Source organism: Lipophrys pholis (genome assembly GCF_963383615.2).
Source record: "Lipophrys pholis genome assembly, chromosome: 9".
Taxonomy (NCBI): Eukaryota; Metazoa; Chordata; class Actinopteri; order Blenniiformes; family Blenniidae; genus Lipophrys; species Lipophrys pholis.
The window spans coordinates 27,461,597-27,479,755 of NC_137639.1; the positions used below are offsets into that span (position 1 = coordinate 27,461,597).

Consider the following 18,159-nt stretch of genomic DNA (forward strand, 5'->3'; position numbering starts at 1 on the left):
TAATCCAGCTGCTTTTGTTTTTAAGCCTGTTTGCAGCTGCGTCAATTGCTGGGACTTGCTATGACTTTCAGTCTCAAATTGAAATCATTTGATTAACAAATTTATTGGCTGCTGAGTTAAGTTAAAGTATTTGAATGAGCTTGACAACCACTGGGTCCGAACATCTTCAAAACTTCAACTCGTGCTGGATGTTCTCAGTCTGTAGTGGTCTATTCAAAGTTGTCAAAGGAAGTAAAAACAGGTGAAAGTAGATAAGAGAGGAGATAAGAGGGACTATTTAGACACACCCAAAGTCGGAAGGTTTCATCCACGACTTGTAGGAGTTTTAGCTGCTCGCGTCTTGATGCCAGAATTAAAGAGTGTATTTCTTTGATGAGTCATGTCTCTGCTGATCACAGCTCCCTGGAGTCCAAGTCGGATGTCTCCAAACATCTTGTTTTGTCACGATGATCTCAGCAGAACAAGTCTGACAGATCTAACGCTTGTCTTCTCTCCGCCGCAGGTGAATGCTACCTGATGGAGTGGTCCGACTGGAGCTCCTGCGTCAACATCTGCGTCAAAGGAGCCGGCGTGGGCTTCGGCTCGGTCCAGGTTCGCTCGCGGGCCGTGCTGGCTCAGGAGCCGGAGAACCTGCAGCTCTGCCCAGATCAGGCATGGGAGTCTCAGCCCTGCATCGGTGAGGCCACTTTAAAAAAAAAAAAAAACATGACAGCTTCGGCCTCTCCCAGCCAGAAGCTCCGACAAATTAACAGAAGCAAACTCCCTTTGGGAAGTCGACTGTCGGCGCATACAGATTAGCTTTGCAGCAGACTGGCGGCGCCAAACTTGGATTCACTTATTCCTTCTCCCTTAGCCGCCTCCTCCTAAGATGCGCCACGGTGGCAATTGGAGGTCAGTGGCAGGTTGTGATGGGTTGAATGCACTCGGGTGTTGATGCAGACAGACAGGCTGGTTCCCGCAGGCCATTTAGCCTCTCTGCCTCTCTGAACCTGCACGTTCGGGGTTGTCAGAGGAAACTGGAACACCAGCAGCAACCCACAGACTTTTGTGCGGAAGGGATCTGAAACAGGGATTAGATATAGATTCTCCTCGCTGCGAGCTGATGGCGCAAACCGCGCTGTGCGTCGCAAACACGACAGAGAGAAATAGAAGCACTAACTGCTCCCATCGCTTAGTGGGGTCCCCCCCCCCCCCCCCCCCCCCCCCCTCCTCTGTACATGGGTCAATTGGTGCGCTCCCATTTGGGATTCCTCCAGTCGGATCTCCAAACGGTGGAAACCCCCCACGCTCATTTGCTGTTGTGATCCGAGCAGCTCCCCAGGCGCGTTAATCACCCATTAGGTGCAGCCTGGGCTGTGAATCAGCACCAGCAAGGATCCCTCCCACACCTCCCTCCCTTCGCTACTGTACACAGCCCCACAGCAGTCTTCACTAGCCTGACCTGGTTTCACTGCATCACTGGAGGAGGAGGAGGAGGAGGAGGAGGAGGAGGAGGAGGAGGAGGAGGAAGAAAAAACCCAGCCTGGACCAGTGAAGGCGGAGGAGGAGGAGGGAGTGTGGAGACAAGGGAAGAGAGAGGGCGGTGATGGAGAAAGTGAGGCTGGGGACAGAGGGAAGAGGGTTTGATGTGAGGGAAAAACAAAAACCGTGTCCCAGTTGCACACTTTCACAGAACACTGACGCTTCTCGCCTGCACGTTCACACATAAGAATCGAGCAGCTCTCATCTCCTCGTGCACCGCAGCTCAAATGCAATTAGACAACAGAAAGATTCTTCTTTTTCTGCTGGAAGGAGAGGAGAAACGGCCCCGACAGCTCGAGGGACATTAAAGTAAATCCTTAATGAAACACTCTCCTTCGCGCTTTTTGAAGTGTTTACAGTTGGAATTAGCAGACGCCTCAGGCTGCGCGAATCTGTGGACACCATAACGACACATCAAATGGCCCGAAACAAAACCCAAACCACGACGGTGCTCAACAACTCGCGATCCCTCACTGTGAACGGTGTTGGCATAAATTACCATAAAACAAAATGCCTGCACTCGACTCAAATACACTTATAAGCACTGTAATGCAATCAAGAATAAATAAAAGTCACACAATGAGACTGTCTGACTGCACAAGCTGACATTGAAAATGTACATTTAAATAAAGATGCTATACTATGTGCAGGCACAGATTATTTATAGAAACTGGCACAGGGGGTGTCAAGAAGTACATTTCAATTCAACTGTTGACAAAAATCTTACAACTATGAAGTTTCTAGTGGGTCTACTAGTGTATTTATTCATTTGTTTTGTTGGTTAACTTCTCCATTTCCCACTACAAATATTAGGTTAGATATTTCCTCTTAGCTGCTTTATATTCTTCAACATCTTCTTCTTAATGATGTTAGTAAGTTTCTTAACAGAAGCACTTTTAATGGTGCAAACTATTAGAGTATAAGCTTGTTGTTTTTTTACAGCACAAAAAGCATGCTTAAATATCCTTGTGACATAATAAGACTAGTTCTATATTTATCTCCAGTTTTAAAGTTTTATCCATTTTTCATAATAGGAGATAAAACATTCTAACTTCACTCTGTGATTTGCATCACTCCAACCAGTGTGTGTTTGGAGACGTGGTGGCCGAAAATCAGCAATTACAATAGAATAGAATAGAACTTTGTCACACTGGAGCAATGTTAAAACAAAGTGTTAGTAGCAGTGAAATGTGGAGCAGAAACCTCAGAGACGGCAATAAACACAAGAGTAAAAATACTGAACTGTTGAGAAGACCAGAATATGAAGTATTAAATATTGAAAATTACGACTGTGAAATATAAACAAAATGTCAGTGTCAAAATAGCTTCTGTCCACCAGTTTCTCACACCGGGTTACTGAAGTAATTGACCACTTTTACACACAATCTCTTGGATGTTTGCTTCCCTGCGTCTTAAACTTGTTTCCATCAGCAGTGTTGGTGTTTGTAGGGATGTTTTCTGAATGCCGATGAGACAAAGTCATTTTAATGCAAAAGGATGTGTCCAGATCAACGCCGGATCGTGGCTTCACAACTAGATTTCATAGTTAGATGCGAACACGTAACATCTTTTCTTCTCCTGCGTCTCACAATTGTTAGTCCTCATCCAGACACATTTACTCTTTCTATCCTCAGTCGTCTTCTTGACAGCCCCGGACCACATTATTCCAAAAAGAATAAGTCTCATATGTTAATTTGAAAGCTGTAGTTTGGCTCTAATGTTGCTTTTAGGCAGCGAAAGGCTTTTTTTGTCCTGGCCTGGCTCCCGACTCTTTAATAATGGGTCTGAATACTTCTAAAAGCAGTTGAATCAGGTTGAAAGGGACTTGGTCATAAGTCTTGTAAGACGTTTGGCTCCTTATTCAAGTGGATTGATCAGTTCCTGCTGGGCAGGCTGGGAGTGAAGGAGCGCAGGTGTTTTAACTCTTCTGGTGTGCTTAAGGTTCCTGTGGACTTGTTGTTACTGTGTTGTGTTTTATTAACCTTTATTGTGGTTGGACATGAAGGGAAGCTTAATTCTTGAAGTTATCCGGTAGATTGATTTGCTTTGATATGGCTGCTTCTGGACAAATGAGGATATAGAGTGATTCAAAGAAAACTAACTTAATAAATCATTGATAGTACTCCATAATTCTATTCATTTTACCATTTAAATGAACATCACAAAAAGTTTTTTCAGTTCAATAATATTAAGTGGTAGATCATAAATTTAGAAATTTGACCATATCTTGGCTGATGTTTTTTGAAAAATAGGACTGACATTAAATTTACTAATGGTACAGCTTAACAGCTTACTCAGGAAATACATTGCAGATTGTTCAGTTCAGTGTTTAACACTCCTTCATTGTCGATGAAATTAATTATCTTACTCTACAGAAATGCATACTTTTGTACTCAAATTGCTATAAATCCTGAGTCATACAGTGTATTTACAACATTTACGGAACACATTTGTCAGGAACTGGAAACTTTTTATGGTCCTCGCAAAGTAGAAATTGGTAAAGCTTCATGAGTGATGAGCCACCTCTAAATCTGAAGATGTTAAGCTCAAACGTCACACATATCATCAGAAGGGCAAATGGAATAAATGTGGGGGGTACTGTCATCAATATTAGTCACTTAATTATTTTCCTCTATATTTTGCGCCACCATGATAGACTTGTATTCTCTAGAGCGGGGCTGTCAAACATGAGGGCCGTGGGCCAAAACCTGCCGGCAAGCGCCTCTAGCTGGCAAGGAAATTGTAAAAATTTCAAATAAAGTATTTATTTTTCAACCAAACTTCTTAAGAGTAGCTGACACAGCACAACCCTGAGACGCGAGATGAGATCTCAGAATGAAAGGTATCTACCTCGTGGCTCAAAGAGTGGGTTTGTAAGAAACATGCATAATGCGACGGCTTCAAGAAACGTTTTTGGGGGCATTTCATTGTATTTTGCATGAAAAGGTTTCACTAAAATTGGCCTAATAAGAGATAAATCTTTTATTGTTTATTGTGAAGTGATACTTTGGTGCGATCGTACGAAATTCAATTTGTTTGTCATCCATAAAGATGCTTTAAAAAAAAAGACATGCGAATGTCAAAGATGAGCATATATAGATATCTCCAATAAGCACTGGTCAAAAGTAAAGGTTGAGTACAATTATACATTAAAAAAAAGGGTAAGAATAACGATTATGTACATCATGTACAAACAACATATATCAAAAATGAATGATGTGCAGAGTAAAGTGAGCAGTAAAGTGACTCAGTATAAAATTAGCTGCAGCTGTAGGTTGTCACATTTTAAATTCCCATCCCCACTAGTGCTTTTGCCTTATTACTGTACGTTGCCGCCGAACTAAGCAACACCCAAGTAATACCTCCAGATTATGCAATTCCTTCTTCACAATTTTGGGTTGTCTTTGCATCAAACACTGTGCTTTCAGGCACATCCGTAGTTATTTTGAAATCTACACCTCATGTAGATGATACTCCTACAGAGGAATGATTAAATCAGTGCCAGACCCACGGGCATACAGAGTCTTTTTATTTTTTATATTTTATTTCAGAGCGCTCTTTAGATCCCGGCATGATGACACTGTAAACTCAGGAGCAAAGGGAAGAGCAGACCCTCGATGTCAGATGTTCAAATAAGACAAACTCCACCTGCCACTCATTCTGATTTAAAAGATTAAGAAGATGCTTTATTGGATCTTTAACTCACAGCTGGAACACCACGGTTCAAATCCAGGTCTTTTTCTGTGGAGCTTCTGCCATTTCTCAGGAACGTCTCAATAATTTCGATGTATCTGATATGCACTCTACGGTGGAAAGTGCTATGTAATTGCAGTCCGTTTTCATGAGCCTGGTTGTGTCTTTCTCCTGTTAACATGGTTGAAAATCATCTCTCAGCCTTTGTAGCTCTTGCACGTCTTCCCACAGCCAACACTCCCTCCTGACATTATTTCTTCTCGCAGAAATAATTTCAGCTCTTCCTCTGAGAGGAGCTCTCTATTGCAGTAAAACGGCAATCAGCTCGTGAAAGACGGTGGGAAGTGCCCGGGCAGGGGTGAGCGATCCGGCGATAGACGGGCACATTTGAGGAACGACTTCAGAAATGAGTAAAAGCGAAGAGCACAAAGGGGCGAAGTCGACTCGGCCGCTCACAAATCGTCCCGCGAAGGCAGAAGATAGAGCAGCGATTCTGTACGGAGGCCTGAGGAGAATAGGCCTCCCTTTTGTTCAAGGTTAAAGTGTTCATTTGTTCATTTATGCAGGCTGAATTGGCTGAACTGATGAGTAGTTAGACGGGACTCCGCGGGGAAATACAGTCATTTACTGCCCTGATGGAGATATTGATAAAGTCATAATAGCATTGATAGAAAGTCATTAAGCAAAAGCTCTTACTGAAGATTAAAACATCCAACTGGACCCTTCTGTGAAGACCCGGCGATAGTCATATTATATGATAGCGGCTTATTATACACTCATAACTTAACAGCTGCTTCATTAATCTGTCACTCATGTGATTCATGGTCTTCGCTGGCGACACGCCTTCATGCTTGTTGTCTGTGTTTGTGCTTCTTTTGCTCACAGGAGGCGAATGTTACGAGTACAAATGGGTCAGCGCCAATCGTCAGAACTCCACCACCCGCCCTTTAATCTGGTGTCAGCGCTCCGATGGACTCAACGTCACTGGTGAGGGGGTTTTATGGTTAAAACGTCTTTTCTAGCACATTAGTAGGTATTTGTAGACTTTAAGTCAACTTCTCTGTTGATCCATAAAACAGTAATTTATAAGAAAAACAATGGTAGAAATGTTTCAAAGGCGGATGTGTTGTACCCTGAAGACAATTGGAGTCCCCATTGGATTATGTAATTTTTTTTTTTTTTAATGAAATCACCAAAACACCTGGAGATAACTGCAAGGTATAACATTTAACTGTATTTCCTGGACTATAAGTCATACTTTTTTTCATTTATTTTTTTGATCAAGTGACTTGTATATCAAAATACACTGGTACATACCATCGAGGACCACTAGATGTCACTGTATGACTGTATTAGATTATTGGTTGCTTAGTTCTATTTGAATGGTATGAACACATTTAAAAGTTGTAATAATTTTAAAGAGTATTCATTGTCACTGGTCCAATTCATAATGCAGCTGAGCTGGTGTGTCAGTTAGAACTTTGCCACCACATTCCAGCCTAACGTCCCTAATTCACTTCATATCTGTGAATATGTGCTGTATTCAGAATATTCTTTAAGATAAACACACCTTTTTTTCAGCATCGAAAGCACAATTACACTTTTTTTTCTTTCTTTTTTTTTTTTACACTCTTGTAAATAAATCCATGCAGTATGAATTTAAGGACCTGCAGATGCTCTGAAGTTGTTTCTATAAGGACCTATGCCTGAAAATATCATTTAAAAAAAAAACAACAACTCTTCCTAACACTATTTTGAACAATAAACAGTGCAGATGAATTTATTTATGAGGTGAGAAAGTGGAGCTCGCTGCACTAAAATCTAAAGAATTGGTGGCAGCTTTATGTGGGAGGTACATTTTACACAAAATATGTCAAAAAAATATAACGCAGCGTTCCAAAAAAACTGGGGACTTACTTCTATAAGAAGCAAAAGGTGGTGGGCGACGGCAGCTTGTACTGCTTTTCATCTCTATGTGGTTACTCACGCACCTAAAATTTTAAATAAACCTTTGGTGCATCTTCTATATTCTCTGTACTTACAGAATGTAGAGGATGAAAAAAAAACAACTAAGTGATGACATTTAAAATTTGGAAATGTCTTTGAAATGATGTTTGTATCAGCAGCAGTGAGCGGTGGATCTACGAGGATGTACACAAGTGGCTTGTGTTCATCGTTAAGATCATCATAGGCTCATATTTGTGTTGTTTTTGTCCTGCAGGCGGTTGTCCTCCAATAAACCCTCCGGTGGATAACAGCTCCTGCGACCCTCCCTGTCTCATGCCGAAGTCTTTCTGCAGTGAGGTGAGCAGTTTTTCTCTCCCCACACTCCAATTAAATCCAAAGCAGAGAAATGAGATGGAGGGCAAAGCCAATAAAAACAGAATAAAGAAACAATAAAGAAGGACTTACACCTGGATGAGTGTGACACGCCGCTGTCAGAATCCAATCTGAATGCGGCGGGGGAATAGAAATGATGGCGGCGCAACGATGTAAACTCATTCTTTTGTCACTCAGCCGTGCTCCATCAAAATATGTCTTCGTCTGTCCGCCGCGCGCGACAGCTGGTAGATCTCAGGGTTTTATGATGTATAGTTTTTAAAAGAAACAATTCTGCGTGGGGCAATAAAGGCTGCTTACCAGCTGCAGAGGCTGGAGGAGCCGGAATAATTTGGTAAACACAGAACAAGAAAAACAGGAGCAGAAGTGATCGGATGACGAGTGAGACCAAGGCTTTTTGATATCGACGGTTCAAACCCCAGGTGGGGAGTTTATGAGTTACACAAACTTAAACTCACAGGACAGATAGTGGCTGGATAAGCAGATGCACACAAACTCAAAATTGCAAGCGGTCTAACTGAAAACACATGATTTTGGACTGAGAGGGGACACAAGAGTTCCATAAGGAAGCAATGCATGCACAGGGAGAACATGCAGACTCTACACAGCCCAGATGGGGATGTTCTCAGTGTCTGTTCTCGTGCTGGAAAAAGTGGTCCCGTTGATACAATGATCCAGACTACTAGTTGATACTGTTTTGGGATTTTTTACCTTCGCCAACAAAAGTTGGGGGAAGGTTATGTTTTTGTCTGCTTTTATTTTATTTTATTTTATTTTATTTTATTTTATTTTATTTTATTTCATTTTATTTTATTTTATTTTATTTTATTTTATTTTATTTTATTTTATTTTATTTTATTTTATTTTATTTATTAGGTTTGCATGGATGTATTTTACCAAATTTTCACAAAAAACTGTGAGCCCAAATTGCATGAAATCTTCAAGGATGATTTCTCATCATCCAAGGATGTGAAACTCATTTAATTATTATAACGTTATTGGCTCCAGTTTTTATATTTACAAATGCTTTTTGAGGCTATTTTATTAATGTAATAAGTTATTCAGCTATCCACTGAAATATGGTTTATCAGTTTATTAGTTTTTATTTAGTCTATCGCTTACTTCTGTCAAGCTATTTTGTTATTTTGGCTTGATTAGATCTGAAATTCTGCAGAATTGTTGGCAGGTTTTAAGTTGTTGGACATGAATAAGTTATTGGTTGCTACATAATGTAAAGAACATTTTCACTTTGCTGTGTAAACAGACTCTTATTCAGTCCAATGCAATCTCCCGCAGTGAATATTCCCTTCATGACAGTGATAATATTCACTCCTCTCCACCTGTTCCACAGATTCTGCTTTTATAGCCACTTTGAGGGTTTGTGAAGCCGTTGAATCGGAGCGCGTCTCACTGATGGCTGTTTCTTTTACTTTCCTCCCCCCTGTTTATGTCGGTGAGGGTAAACTAAACAACAGAAACGACTCTGCGTGTGATGAATGCTTGTCAACGGCACCACAAACTCTGAAGATGGCCATAAAACTGAATCACGCCCCTGTTAAACAGAACATTAACTGAGCGTCGTGACCTTCAGGAGAGTGAGATTGTTATGTTTCGAGTAGGAACGACTGAGGCGCGATATGGCATCGACCCATACTCTGTGTTAAGTGCAGATTGATGAGTGAGCTGAGCACAGAAAGACAGGAAGTCAGAGGATTTCTTTGGCGTTGCATGGAGCGTGCATTTGTGGGATGAGCAGGGATGATTTTGCAGAAAGGTTTGGCAAATGTTTAGTAGCTCCGCCGCTCATCCCACAAATGCAAGTGCCTTACAAATATGGCACCAATTAAAGACAAGAATCATGTTTTTTCAATTGGAGTCGTTAAATAATCTACTTAACACAAATAATCATTTATTAATTGTAATTTTCAGTGTTTAAATTAGTAAAAGAAGTCAGATGTTCACAGACTAGACAAATGTGTCTCAAAAGGAGATCATGGAGGCATCCAACAAACGAGGTCTGAGCTACTTGGGGAACATGAAGCGGTGGGAATTTATAAAGAAAGAAAGAAAGAAAGAAATGACACATAGAAGGATAATATAAAAAAATTGAAAGAAAAGAAAATTAATAGTGAATAACCCCCCAAAATTAATATTATGAAACTCTTCATTATAATTTAAAAATAAATGATCTATAATAATAATAATAATAATAATAATAATAATAATAATAATAATAATAATAATAATAATAATAATAATGTAAGTTAGTTGGGAAAGTAAGTCTGTAAAACTTGTGTTAAATCCAACACGCAGACTTTCTGGTCAGCGATGCTATTCCAGGAAGAGAGCAGATAAAGTTCGTGTATTGTCTCTCCAACTTTTCAAAGTGCTCCCGAGCCCGGTGTAAATCAGTGTGCGTAACCTCCGTAACTTTGAATGTGGAGCATCCATGAGGAGCCAGTTGCAGCTCAGGTCGACATTGTTTATTGTACCGTCTGAACTGGAGACAGGTGTTAGTGTATTGGACGAGTATGAGGTCACAACCACGCGCTGACTTTCAGTTTTTTTTCCATGAGCTTATGCTTTTATCTAGATTGAGTAAAACCTAATGAGATGTGTGTTAATAACTGTGGCAGCTGAGGATAAAAGGGGGGTTCAACCTGTGGTCACCGGCCCCCTCCTTCATGAATTCCCCCCTCCCCAGCACGGTGCTGTCACTCCAGCATGAAATGTGATTGTGCGCTGCCCCCTGCAGGCCGGTGCCTGCATGTGTGAGGAGGGCTTCACGGAGGTGCTGTCATCCACCGGCCAGCTGGACCAGTGCGCCCCCATCCCCGTGCTGGAGATCCCCACGGCGGGGGACAAGAAGGGGGACGTGAAGACGAGTCGAGCCATCAACCCCACGCAGCCCAGCACCATCCAGCCTGGACGCACCGGGCGGACCTGGTACCTGCAGCCTTATGGACCAGGTCAGACCTTCACACTCCAGAACCCCCAGATCCACTCGAGTCTCGACTAAACTCCAATCATTTAATAACTTCTGTGGAAATCTTTCATCTTTTCATGTCTGAGGCGCTAATTCCGCCTTGATGCACTTTTTAGAGGTTCCTTTTTTCTCTAGTTGTCAGGTGGTAATTACAAGAAGCACCACATTAAAAAAAAAAAAACACTTATGAGTCACAACCATGCAGAGGGTTTAGATGTGAGCAAATATCACTTTGCCTGTACTTTGTTTCAATGTGTTTCAACAAGAAATATACTAATTAAACACCATAAGACAGATGCATAAAGCGGAAATAACCTTGACTCGACGACAAACAGCCGTTCCACATCAGCAGATGTTCATCCTTCCAAGATAAATAGTGCAATTGTCAATTTCCAAAGCTGTAACTTGCAGTGTACAAAGTTTGAAGTCTGGAGCTTTGAATTTAAAGGATGGAGAAAAAGAAATATGCATGTTATTCTTAAAGTTTATCTGAAGGGAGAGGGGCTTTAGTGATTCCAGTAAAGTTCTTCCAAAACCTGCAGTGCACCGTGTAATCCCTGAAGACATAAAGCTGGGAGGTTTTCACATGACAGCAGCAGAAAGTATGTTTTTGGGCCAGATTTAGTGCTTAATCAACATTAAATTCAGCCCTTTTTTTTTTTTTGTCCATGTGCATAGAGTAAAATGTTAAACATGTTTTCAGATGCCTGCGTGCACTCAGCTGCTGCTGCATTAACATTTGAGAGCAGCGTCGGCACTGATGGTGCATGACAGCCAAAAAAACAAACGTTTAGGACGCATGAGTGCAGAACAGATTGAGTTAATTTCTGGCAGGAGTGCAAACACTTCCACATTCACAGCCCGTCACGTACAGTAACACTTGTATTGTTCGTCCTCCAAATGGCGGCGGCTGCGGCGCTCATTGCAGGAACCTCCGATAAAGACGCATAATAAAAAGAAAAGTTTTGGGGGGATTTTGTTGCATCGCTCAGGCAAGAATAAAATCCTGATTGAGTTTAAATGCAAGTGGAGCCAAGGGAGTTGAATCGGTGGATAAATGGGAGTGATAACTGGACATTTTATGTTAAAAAGTTAAGTCATTTTTCTCTCAGAACATCAATTTTCTAGACTGAACTTAGGATGACTATGTACAAGTCACCAAATATCAGTGAGACAATTTACATTTGCTTCAAATGTGTGTTTTTGGACTGTAAGAGTAAAGTGATTCACGCACAGGGAGATCATGCAAACTAAATGTAGAAAGGCCTTCAACCTGAACCCAGACTGGAACCATGGACAGGCTCACTGGGGCAGGAGAGTGTGAACCAACACAGTCCTCTGCAGCCCCAATGATATCTTAAAGCTTTCTGTAAACACTCATAAATACCCAGAATAACTGATGATTATTATGCATCTCAAAATGTTAGAATAGCACGGAAGAGTTAATTCTCTCAAACATTTCAAACCTTTTTTTAATTGTTTATAATTTGACCTTTTAAGTCTCTAAATAAAGTATCAGATCAGATGTGTTTCTCTTTTAAGTGATCAAAATTCAAATTCAAGAGGCACTTGAAACGTTTATGTTATTACTGCAGGAATAGTGGTTGGCGCGCTCCCCTCACAGTGAGAAAGTCCCTGGTCTGAGTCTCACCAGAGCCTTCATTTACTGGCACTTAACAATTATTCAATCATTTTTGAACCCCCTGGCTTCGTTTGAGCTTCACAAATCAAGAATGCAGTACACTGACAAGGCTTTTAAGTTGTACAATATGATAAATTAAAATCTGTTGACCTCATTTAACCTCTTATTCGGGGCATTCAATCAAAAGTAATCCAGAACAACCCAAAGATGTAAGATGATCTAAAGAGGTAAAATGCTAGATTGTCATCTAGTAATCAAAGAGAGACTCATCACTGACTAAGAAAATCTAAGAGAAGAACATTTATATACAATTAACGAGCCAAATGTAGAATAAAAACGTGTTATATTTGTTAGATGTAGGTAAGAAGATACGCTGTGTTTCTAAGTCGATAAGACAAATAGTCAAGATATGTCAAAAATCTGGACTTTATGTTATAGAACTTAAAATGTTAAAATACATAACTTCTTATTTGGAATACCCCAAAAAAATGCTTTTATTCAAGCCCAAAAACCTCAAAATGATCAACAAGGCTCCAATATTAATCTTTTTCATCATTATTTAACAATAATTCCCTGAATAAAAGTTATTTCTTTTTGCCTTGATTCTGATCCTAAGTTGCATTTTATTTGGCGCATCCAATCAAATACTGACATGCTTCCAGGTTTTAGCTTTTATTTCTGCTGCATTCTGGTGTGAAATGTCTTTTTGTTTTCATTTTAACACAATTCAAATTAAACCAATGAAAACTCTCCTCCTCCATTTCTGAATTAAACAAATAAAACAAATCAAGAGCTGCACATTTATCTCCAACCAACGAGTCCTATGTGTAATAGGAACATTTATTCTGGTTTCACATAGGAAGATAAATTGTGTATATTTATGTGTATTCATAAGAAAAATGTGATACTTAAACTGGTATAAAAGAAATTCTTGCTTAGCTTTAAAGTTAGGGATTTTTTTTGTACTTCCACTTTTTTTTTTTTTAAATCTCATAAAACGTTGATAAATCTGATTTATTTTACTGGCAGACTTAAGTTGATCACATCTAACGACCCTATCTAAGATCTTATTTAGGGCGTTTAATCAGAAAGTGAAAAACCACCCAGGAACTTCAAAACCAACAGAATTTCTTATGTTTTATTCCAGATTTTAGATTTCATTCCCGCTGTGATCTGGTACAAAACGCCTTATCTCATTAATTCTAACCCACTTCAACTAATCAAAGGAAACGCTCCACTTGGAGCTGCACATTCATCTACAATCAGAGAAACATATTTTCGGTTGTCAGGTCGAGATAAACACATTAACTATGGTTCTGTTTCGGGCGTGTTTATTGGATGACGTGGATCAGACGATTCCGGGGAAATTTTAATACGAAAACATAATTTCCTTCTCCTGTTCTCTGAAGTGTCCGGTGGTTGCAGCATGTCTCTCTGTCTTGTTTCAAACTGAGGAAGAGGGAGAGATTTTCCTCGCAGATTTCTGGTGTTAGATTGTGAACACTGACCAGCCTCCTCCTCCACAGATGGGAAGCTGAAGATGTGGGTGTACGGTGTAGCAGCCGGAGCCTTTGTGCTCCTCATATTCATAGTGTCTATGATATACCTAGCTTGGTGAGTTGACAAGTTTAATCTCCCCCCCCCGTTCGTCATCATCATCACCACCGACCACCCGCCCCCTCATATTTTCATCCCTCCCCCGCATCGCCTTTGAGTTTAAAGCACCTCCCCGATCCCTCCGCCACCGTCTCTGTTCGCCCTTTGAATTCCTTCATTCTGCCGTCTCCCCACGCGAGGGCAGCAGCCACTGCGCCGCCGTGTATCGCTCTTTCAAGGCCCGGGAGAGCGACGCCAACGGGACGGCGGTGTGGATGGGCCGCAACGCGCACGAGATGAGTTACACCTGCCCCGACTGCCAGGAGCTGGCTCAGAGCAGCAGCAGCAGCTGAAGGGGACGTGGCGGGGGGGGGTCTTCCACCATTTCTTCTGCGCAGACACACACAAGCACACACAGCTCCGCTATAAAGCAGCCTGAAGTCCTCACCCTGTGACCTCTCACTGAGGTGTCACATGTCCGGCCTGGGGATCCGAGGGAAGGTGCTGGTGCAGGTGAGGACCGAGCTAGAGGCTAGTGCTGGGGGGTGGGGGGTGGGGGGTGGGGGCCCCTTCCCAGTGTCTACGAACTCGGGAGACGGAAATTTGAGTTTTGTAGGCGATCAAATAAGAAAACTAGAGCGACACTCGGCTTATTATTGTAAATTAAAGTATAAGAGGAAAACTGTTATGTTTCTAAAAGCTTTGTGACGTCTGGTAACCGCATGAGTGAAACTCGAAATGAGTCAGCCAGTCTGTGTTTATCTCGTCATTGTGAAGAGCTCACATCACTGACATGTTACGCTCTGGGGTCAGGCAATATTAAGTCAGGATGATTCTAGAGCAGCGACGGGATAATTTGAGAAAATTACAGCATAATATTCTCTTTAAAGGACGGATTGTATAGCTCTCCTTTCAATCAACATGTATAAATTTAATATGAGTAATTTAAATGATTTTTTTTAGTCAAAATGAACGTCATCCTCCAGTTAACTGTCACTTATTCGTTTTTTAGAAATGGGCTTACAGACCAAGAAGTATGGAAACGAGGGTCCGCAGGTCCTTTATACAGTAACTCACTTCACTGAATACTGATTATTCTTTTACTGGATTGAACTTCATTTCAACGCAAAAAGCTTCAAAGTCTGAGATACTGGGAATGGGCCGGACGTAGAAGAGTTGTAGAGATTAGAATTGAATTAGAGCCCTTAGATGATATACTGTAGGTAGTGTTCACCTCTTAGTTCTAGTTTAAAGTCTGAGTTTGATTCATGGATTCACACCAGAGCTCTTTAAATCATACTCATGATTGTAGAGCTTCAGAAATACCCTCAAAAGGTGAGATCAAGTGCAAAAAAAAGACTTTATGAGTGCGTATCAAGTTTTCTGTGCTTCGTGGTGAGACACAAGGTTGTTTTTTTTTTCTTCAATCCGTGCATATTCAGATTGCATCATCAGTATGATGAAAGTGTCTAAGCTCAACGGAGTGAAGAATTCATCCATCCAGGGGTGAAAAACTTGTGTCACATTAGCTCGATGTGGTGTTTTCTTAATGTCTGCACTGTCATCGGGAGCATCAGCCTGTGGAAAATGACTCCACACTGAGATGTGATGACAGTGTGTCGGGCAGGACAGATTCACTCGTCATGTTGCCGCATTCCCATGAGTGTGTCACTGTGTCTTCAGAGCTGTTGGATTAATCCCACTCTCGTCCTGTGAAATGCTTTTATTCAGCTCTCAAACACAATAACAGCAGACTGAGTGAGATGATGATGATGATGATGGAGATGAAGTAGCCTGCGTCTGCACCACAAAACTCATTTAAATCTCTGTTGGCATAGTCACATGCTGCCCTCTTGTGGCCATGAAGAGAAACGCCTTTATTTCTCTCACTCATACATATGAATATTATTTTTGATTTATTTTCCCACAAATTGTGTAGAAATCTCAACTTAATTGACTTTTTTATTAGGCAAAACTTATTATCATTCAGCTCATTTTCTGCTTTTGTTTTGATTTTGGTGGCCTTAAAATGAGTATTTGGGGGTTTGACTGATGCAGTTTTAATTACAATCTGATATATATTTGCTAACTTGTGGGAAATATCCTGCACATTAAAAGAAAAGAAAAGAAAAGAAAAAACAAAGCTTCCGTGCATCTCTGGAAATATGAATCAGATGGTTTTTGTGGCAGAACAAAGATTTTGCTGCTCGTCTGAGTGTTTGCTGACGTTTCACGGTTCCTCCCAAGTGTTTTCATCAACTCTTCTGTCAAAGGAACTATTTCCTGGTATTTCTCCAGAGAGTCTTCTCTGATTGCTTCTCACAAAATCTCTAGAATTTCCTTTTTGAAACAACTTAGTAGGGAAGAGAGTTTCTACTCGGTGTGCTGCTTTGTGAGAAAATCTCTCTGAGTGATTAATTAGACCGTAAATGAAACACCTGAATAATAGAAATGTGGTTATTTAACTAAAAGCACAAATGCAGGCTTTGTGTAGGGGCAGTGATTTCCAACCTGGGGTTTGGGATCACCTCGAGGGGGCGCCAGAGATCACAGCTTTGTCTGCTGACCTTGTCTTGGAGAATCTGCACATTAATTTATATTGAGGGGCTTCTGCTTTCACAACTTGAATCATGAATAGAAGTGATCTGACAGCTTCTGGAGAAACTCAAATATTGTTTCTGCTTTTGTATCTAAACCTCCTTTTTCCTCCACTGAGCTGCAGATATCTGTTTATATCACTTTACACGATAATGTTTTACAGTGAAAATGGAAAACTAATGTTCTGACTGATTTTGTGATTTTTCTTACTGGTAAAAATTTTTTTTTAAAAGATCCCATGAAGAGTTGAAATTTGAATTCTCTCGTCAATTAGCAGTTTCCATTTAATACTTTCTACTGTGGAATTTCTTCTTTTCCTCATAAACTAACAGAAACTGTCTCTGCGATCGAAGTTGAATCAACACAAGCTGCACTTTGGTCACCGGAACGTTCACCAAATCCTGGGAACCACCACAGGAACTTTGTGCTTTTCGACTACAGCAACTGGGCTCTGAATTAAATTCTCCCTCTTGGTTGACGGGAAGATCCTTTGAGAGGTCCAGAATATTTGGTGGTGGGGTTTTTTGCTGAGCTTGACAGATCCGACTGGGTGATTACTCACTGGATCGTATTACAGGCTTTGCTGATTTGCGCCGTCTGTCTTTCTTTATCTTCAGTCCAGGTGCTTTGATCCAACGGAGGAATCGAGAAATTCTGGTGTTTCTGATCTTTTTTGCTACGACGGCTCGCCTGATTTCTACTGAATGAACCTCTTGAACATGTGATCAAACTCGAGGAATTTCTGTGTTGACACTCCGTCACTGAAGTATTCAGGCCTCTAACATTGCTTTTATGTTGTCTTCTTCTTATGGCTCCTACCTGGATTGACCTTCCTGTGTCTTTTCCATATTTATTTAAATCGACTTGATTGTCTTAATATTCCCAGGACTTCAGGTTTGCAGTGGAAAAACAGGCAAACGTGGGAACATTTTCAATGTTTGAGCTTCTTAATCGTTTTGGTCGAAGTGATAGATGAATGCGATTTCCTTCCTGCCACAACACGGCGTTGACACTGAATGATGCTTATGTCAAACGCGACTTGAGAAATATTGACATTTTATTTGTCTCGTGGTGATCCCTCTCGCACTTTTCACGACGACGTTCCTTGTTTGATTGGACGTCTCTGCTGAAACCTGCAGAGCCAGACTCAGAGGTGGCAGGTTTCTGTTGTTGGGGTTTGGGGATAGAAGGAAGGGGAAAGGAAAAGGACAGGGCAGACAGAGAGGGATTCGAACCCTGGTTGGGGTCGGGAATAGGGACTCAAGCGAAGTTACTTAAAATGCTTTGCTCAAACGACAAACTGTGAAACTAATTCCACTCCCTCCTCCCCTCCTCCCTTTGTGACCCCCGTTACCTGCATTGTTCTGTTTCATTTTGCCGTCATCCTCCCTGATCTCACGCTGTATTGTGATTATTGTGGTTATGAGCGCCTCTCTGACTCTGTCTTGATGTTTTCCTCGCAGCAAAAAGCCAAAGAGACCTCAGAGACAGAGGCAACAGAACAACCGACTGAAACCTCTGACTCTCGCCTACGACGGGGACACGGACATGTAGTCCTCGGAGCCGGCCGCTCTCACCCAGCGCTCCACTCGTTCATCTTCACGCCATCACAAGCGAAGGAGGGGGGATGGGGGTGGGGGTGGGGGTGGGGGTGGGGGGTGGGGGGGCACGGATGTTTTTGGCGTGAATGGACACGTCACCGAGCTGAGAAATCACAGAAAATCCTCTTAGCAGAGACATCGGTGAGGTTTCAGCGTTTCAAACAGAGCTGTGTTCACTTCTA

General features: G+C 41.4%; 1 protein-coding gene across 1 annotated transcript in view; it reads left to right on the forward strand.

Annotated features, from left to right (window-relative positions):
• The window catches only part of thsd7ab (thrombospondin, type I, domain containing 7Ab), a gene marked incomplete at both ends in the record, with an annotated part of 203,187 nt that extends 185,257 nt beyond the window's left edge, over nucleotides 1–17,930 (forward strand). The window contains 6 exons of the mRNA XM_080471110.1: nucleotides 503–676; nucleotides 6,100–6,201; nucleotides 7,436–7,518; nucleotides 10,310–10,523; nucleotides 13,709–13,796; nucleotides 17,840–17,930. Of these exons, the coding sequence (XP_080327236.1) occupies nucleotides 503–676; nucleotides 6,100–6,201; nucleotides 7,436–7,518; nucleotides 10,310–10,523; nucleotides 13,709–13,796; nucleotides 17,840–17,930 (752 nt within the window). The remainder of the gene's footprint in view (nucleotides 1–502; nucleotides 677–6,099; nucleotides 6,202–7,435; nucleotides 7,519–10,309; nucleotides 10,524–13,708; nucleotides 13,797–17,839) is intronic.
• Between the last annotated feature and the right edge of the window lie 229 nt (nucleotides 17,931–18,159).